The sequence below is a fragment of the Talpa europaea genome, assembly GCF_964194135.1.
Source record: "Talpa europaea genome assembly, chromosome: 1".
In the NCBI taxonomy this organism is placed as follows: domain Eukaryota; kingdom Metazoa; phylum Chordata; class Mammalia; order Eulipotyphla; family Talpidae; genus Talpa; species Talpa europaea.
In genome coordinates, this window is record NC_140073.1 from 158121409 (window position 1) to 158127522 (window position 6114).

A 6114-nucleotide genomic window follows, 5' to 3' on the forward strand; every position below is an offset into this window, starting at 1 on the left:
CCTACTGCGAAGCTTGCCTGAAGCCCAGGGTCTTCGTCAAGGCGTCCTTGAACTCTTTGTTCCGCAGACAGTAGATCAGAGGGTTGATGATGGGAGTGAGCACGGTGTACACGGCCGAGATGAGCTTGTTGGAGCTCCGGGAGTCGATGGCCTCGGGCCGGACGTACATGAAGATCATGGCCGTGTAGAAGATGGTGACCACCGTGAGGTGGGAGGCGCAGGTGGAGAAGGCCTTCCAGCGGCCAGTGGCCGAGGGGATGCGCAGGACGGCCAGGGTGATGTGCCCGTAGGACAGGACGGTGGCGACGAGCGGGAACACCAGGATCATGAAGGCCAGGATGAAGTCCACCAGCTCCGCGGTGGAGAAGTCCGTGCAGGCCAGCTTGAGGATGGGGGAGATGTCGCAGAAGAAGTGGTTCAGGACGTTGGAGCCGCAGAACTTGGCGCTGGAGATGAAGTAGACCTTGATCACGGAGACGCCGAAGCCGCTGAAGAAGGAGAAGACCACGAGCCGGACGCAGAGCCCCGTGGTCATGATGACCTGGTAGCGCAGGGGGTGGCAGATGGCCACGTAGCGGTCGTAGGCCATGGAGGCCAGGAGCACGCACTCGGTGCACACCAGGGAGCTGAAGAAGTAGAGCTGCGTCATGCAGCCCACGAAGGAGATGCGGTTGTGCCGCAGCAGGAAGCCGCCCAGCATCTTGGGGATGATGTCAGACACGTACCAGACCTCCAGGCAGGACAGGGAGCCCAGGAAGTAGTACATGGGCCGGCGGAGGCCCGCACTGCTCCAGACGGTGACCACGATGGCCAGGTTCTCCAGCAGGATGAAGAGGTAGGTGAGCAGGAAGAGCAGGAACAGCGCGTGCTGCAGCCCGGGCGCCGTGGGGAAGCCCAGCAGGATGAACGCGCTGACCTTGGTCACGTTCTCCCCCTTCATCCTCCGTGCGGGGGCCTGTGGGCAGCGTCGGGCAGGAGTGAGGGGCTGCAGGGCGGCGGGGAGCCCCGTGGGGGAGTTCCACCCAAGCTGGGCCTGGCTCACGAGCAGCTGGGGGAGCGAGGACACATTCCAGCAGCAGCCAGAAATGCCCTGGGCGGTGCTTGCAGACCTGAGGGCAGAGAGGAACCGGGGTACAGCGTTTCGGCGGCGGGGAGGGGGTCTCAGCCTGGACAGGGGGCTGGGCCAGCTGCAGCAGGGGCGGCCGGGTGGTTGGAGCTTGGGGTCTCAGGCTGCCTCCCACCAGCTGGTCCCCTCCCACCCCACCCCACAGCCGCGCCAGCCACAGCAAAGGCTGGTTTCGTTTACCGTCCCCGGCACGTTAGAGGCGGCAGGGCTGGGCTCAGCGGGCAGCATCCTGGCTTGGGGAGGGCCCCCGGGGTGGCGAGCAGCTGTGACGGTCCTGCCCACCTCCCTTGTGGGACCCCCAGACCCCTTGTTCTCGGGGATGATGTCTTGGAGCCAGAGTTCCTGCTTGTGGGGTCCTGTGGGGCGCCCACCAAGGGCAAGTGTGTGAGGAACCTGCCAGGGAGCCAGTATCGGCTGAGGACAGCAGGCGGACACGATGGCCAGGTCAGCACGATCGGCTGGACACCTCCCCGGAAAGATGAGCAGACGGTTGGGTAAGAGAGACAACACAGACACCGTGCTCTGACCAGAGGGGACAACGGCCCTGCAGCCGCCCCTGCTCGCCCCAGCGCCCACCCGGTAACGCGCCCACGCCCGTGCACGCCCGACGTGCTGGCCGCCTCTGCGCTAACAAACCCGAGGCCCTGTGGGCGGCGCGTCACTGCCCGGTGCAGCCCCTCCAGCTCCACTCTGCCCTGAGTGTCCTCCCCGCGGGGGACACTGCCTGCCGTTCGTCCGCCCGCAGGGCCCGAGGGGCTGCGGCCAGTGAGTGGGTCCCCGACGCCCGGGCCATGACCGCTGCCCCCACCACACGCACACACACACCACAAACACAGCCTCGCACACGCAGTCACAGCCACACAGCCACACCCTCACATTCACACGCCTACCAGGCGTCCACCCCTGCCCACCCCCGCTCACCCCCCCCCACTGCCGCCCCCAGCTGCTCACCCCCGCACACCCCCGCACACGGAGGCCGCGGGTCGCCAGCTCCTCCGGGCAGCGCGAGCGTGGCCTCCACACCCAGACACTCCTGCAGGCGGGCAGTCCGCTCTGGAGAGGGGCCTGGGGGCCTGGGCGCTGCCAGTGCACCAGGAGCGGCTGCGGCTCCGAGGTTGCGCAGAGGGGCCAGCGCTGGGCGCTGACGAGCAGCGGGCATGGCTGTCGACCGGGTGCAGCTGGGGTCCCGGACACCAGCGCCGCCACCTCTCCTGCCACCCCTGGGTTGGCTGAGGTCCCCACCAGAGGTATGTGGCCTGGCCAGGGGTGGGAACAAGAATGAACCCCAGAATGTGGTGGGGCGACAGGAGGCTCCTGGGGCCGGAGTGTCCATCCTGGCGGCACCGATACAATGGTCCGGAGCCCCAGGCCAGGGTCCCACAGGGGTGTGGGCAGCCAGGCGGACCTCAGGGTCAGTGGACATGCAGCGGCCCGGCCACCCAGAGCCCCACGAACACCCCACGGCCCCGGAGGGCGCGGCCCGCAGTGGGCGCAGAGCAGGCAGGAGGCGTCCGGCAAGGGGTGGGGCTGTGGGGTGAGGATCGGCTTTCCCGCCCCCGGCACTGGCACTGGTGGTGGCCCCCGTGGCCCTGCATTCGGGCCTGATGGGGGCACCCAGAGGAGGTGTGGCGAGCAAAGGTGGGCACACCTGGGCGGAGACGGGGCTTATAGGGGTGGCGTCACGGACACAGAGACAGGGCAACAGCAGAACCAGCAGAGAAGCCGACACCACGAGAGACGCCAGGAGCCCAGAAAGGGTGAGGACCCACGGGGGGCTGGGAGGCCTGCCAGCCCCCACCCCTCCCACCCCCCGCCAGCCGTGGGCCTGGTAAAAGCTCAATAAAAGCCTGAAAAAGCCACCGAGGGCTCGAGGACTCTCCTGTACCCGTCTGCCCGGATCACAGTGATCCTGCCCTGTGACCTCCTGCCGCTGCAGGGCCACCCCCCACGGGCAGCACCCAACTGGCTCCCAGAGGAGCCCCGATGGCTGTCGCGCCAGAGGCCAGACCCACAGGAGCGGGCGGAGCCCCTGCCAGGGGGGACACTGGGGTCATGAGGAAGGAAGAGACGCACGTGCTAGGAGGGGCCGCTGCTGGCGGCGGCTGTGGGGCTCACACGCCGGGTCCTGCCAATGCCCCACCCTGTGCGGCCCGAGGGCCTTCTCCGGGGCACACGTGGGGTGGAGGGTGGCACCACCTCAGACCACGCAGAGCCCATCCAGGCCCTGAAGGGCAGGCGGTCATGGCCGCTTGGCCTGGCTCCCTCCCCCACGCAGGGGCCCGCCCCCACCCGCCTGCTGCCCTCAGCCGGAGGCGCACCGGCTCACCTGGGCTCACCTGGGCACCCCGGGGTGCCACCAGGACCACCTTGCGGGCCCCCACCGCCCGCCCCAGGGCCCCGCCAGAGCCCACGCTGCGCTGCTTCCCTGCTCAGACGCTCGGCCGGGGCGGGGGGCGGGGGCGTGCTGGGGCTGGCTCTGCTGTCGGCCCTGACACCCCCGCTCGCGCCGGCCGCCGGGCACTTCCGCTGAAGGAGTCTGAGAAAATGGCCAGAGTAGGAAGGTCAGTCTAAGCCGTCCCCTGAGCTGGCCGCGCACCCAGCTGAGGGTGCCCTCCCGGGCTCTGAGGGCGGAGCAGCCTCGTCTCCAAGACCAGGGCGGCCGAGGCGCAGGGCAGCTGAGCAGGGAGCAGGCGGGCAGCGGAACCGGCGAGCGTCCCGCTGGCCCCCTCTCTGCTGTCCTGCCCGTCGGTTCTCAGGCCCTGCGAGGGCCCCAGGGAGACCTTCCCTCCGGCGCTGCGAGCAGCTGGTGGGGCGCGGGCCCGGCTCCTGCAGGGGGAGGGCGCGCAGAGCTGGCCCTGGGTGGGGCAGCTGGGGCCAGCGGGGCGGCCGGGAGCTGGGCTGGTGGTGGCCACAGGGACTCCGGCCGCACTCGACCTAGCTGAGGAGGGAAGCAGGAGGGGCCCGGGCGCGGAGGCCGGACTCGCGGGGGCACCGCCTGGGTGTCCTGGCCATGCTGCCTACGGCCGGCGGCCTGAGACGTCGAGTGAGGGAGCGTCTGGCTGAGAAGGAAGTTTCTGGAATGGAGCCGTTGGTGCAGCGCCTGCCCGGCCCGCCGTGTGTGGAGGCTCAGCCAGGCCGGGCAGCAGCCCACACGGGGTCCAGCTCCAGGGGCTGCGCCGCACCCTGGGGCTTCAGGCGCGCCGGCCACTGGCCGAGAGCTGGGCAGTGGCGGGGAAAGCGGCCCCGGGTCCTTGACGCCGGCCGCACCTGGCGGTGACCTCTCCCTGCCGAGCGGCCAGGCTGCGGCCTTGAGCCCCGGCGGCTCCTGGTCTGGGCTGACAGCCAAGCGGAACCGGGCACCGGAGCCCTCGCCGGTGGCCTCTCCCGGACGCCGGACGGCGCTGCCCCCTCTCTCCTGTGGGCAGGTTGGGGCTGATCTGGGGGGGCCGCAGACCCTCGGACGCCCGCAGCATCTCAGGGGCAGAGCCTCGAAGCCACGGCCGGCTCCCTCCCGCCCTTTCCTGTGGGGCCCGAGGGGGAGGGGCCGGGGGTCAGCGCCTCCCGCAGGGAGCGCCTGGGGGCTGCAGGGGTGGCCCCTGCCGCCAGCTAAGAAGGCCCCGGAGAGAAGAGTGAGCCCCCCGAGGGGAAGCCGGGGGCTCGGCAGGGCGTCCGAGTGCCCCCAGCGCCCTGGGCAAGGAGTGGCAGCGTCCTCTGCTCGCTGGGCCTGCCCGGGCAGCTGGGTGTCACGCTAGGGATTGGGGGGCGGCGCGGTAGCCCGGGGTGCGCGCAGCCAGCTGCGCCGTGAGCCCTGGTCCTGCACAGCGCCGGCCGCAGCCTGGAGCTCGGGTGGCCGCGGAGCTGCCCAGGCGGCAGGGCGCGCCGGGTGCTGGTGCGGCTGCGGGGGCCCCCCGTCCAGGGCGGGCGTCTGGCCTCGAGGCTCCTCTCCCTCCCCTGCTCTCCCCCCACAGTGGCTCCACCGCGAGGCACACGCAGAGTCCAAGGGCACTCGCGGCGACCCGGCAGGGAAGCGCTGGCCCTACCTGGGGCTCTTGGCCCGGCCGGGAGGCGGTGGCTGCGGGCGGGAGCAGCTGCCCGTGTCCAGCGGTCCAGCCGGTGCTGCGCCCAGCGGCTCCGCACGCTCCAGACACGGCTGCCCGAGCCGCTGGGTTGGGGGGGGCTGCGTGGCCTTTTCTGCTGGAGCGCGGGGGACCCCAGGGCCCAATTACCCAGCGCTGCCACCACTGCCCAGGCCACCAATTAGCCTTCCTGGGATCTCTGGGGCCAGGTGCCCCAGCCACGGGGGGTGCCGGGGGAGTGCTCGCCCCGTGGCCCTTGTTTGGCCGCATCCTCGCCCGCGGGGAGCCTGGCTGTGTCCCGCCCCCGCCAGGCCTGTCCCCGGGTGGGTCCGGCTCCCACCAGCCAGGGGCCAAGGCGGGCGGGCGGGTGTCCCATCCCGCGGGGCGGGGGCAGCGGCCATCTGGCGCAGCAGGGCGGGGGCCAAGCCAGAGCAGGGGTGGCCCCGCAGCGCCTCTTGTCAGCCGCGCAGCTCCCAGGTGCCCAGAGGACTCGAGTCGGGCCTTGGTCACCCCAGCTCAGAGCCCCCACTCTCCCCTTGTTCCGAGAGGGGGGCTTGGTGGGCTCTGCGGGCCCCACAGCCCCGGGGTCTCCTTTCTGGCCTCACCCTGACCCTCTCCCTTCTAATTCTGCTCCAGAGCCCCTCGCGGCGGCTCCCGGGACGTGCTCCTCCGGGCGGGAAGCTTCTCCCTTCACCCCGCGCGGGGCTCCCCGGCTCTCGCCCAGAGGCCTAGGCCGGGGCTGCTGGGCCAGGCACCACCGGGGCTCAGAACCACAGAAGCTCTCGGCTCTCAGTCCGGACGCCACATCGGAGGCTGGGGGAGGGGCCTTCCCGCCCCTCCAGACTCTGGGGCCGCGGGCGTCCCTGCCCCTGCCCCCGGCCCGCCCTCCCCTCCAGGAGCACAGCCCCTCGT

The 6114-nt window shown here is 71.4% G+C and overlaps 1 protein-coding gene across 1 annotated transcript; it reads right to left on the reverse strand.

Annotated features, from left to right (window-relative positions):
* Nucleotide 1: 1 nt before the first annotated feature.
* LOC311167321 (olfactory receptor 6B2-like) lies at nt 2-940 on the reverse strand (the record flags this gene model as incomplete). The annotated part of the gene is made up of 1 exon (XM_084228217.1): nt 2-940. The coding sequence occupies one exon, from the start codon at nt 938-940 to the stop codon at nt 2-4; it is 939 nt and encodes a 312-aa protein (XP_084084343.1).
* Nucleotides 941-6114: the final 5174 nt, after the last annotated feature.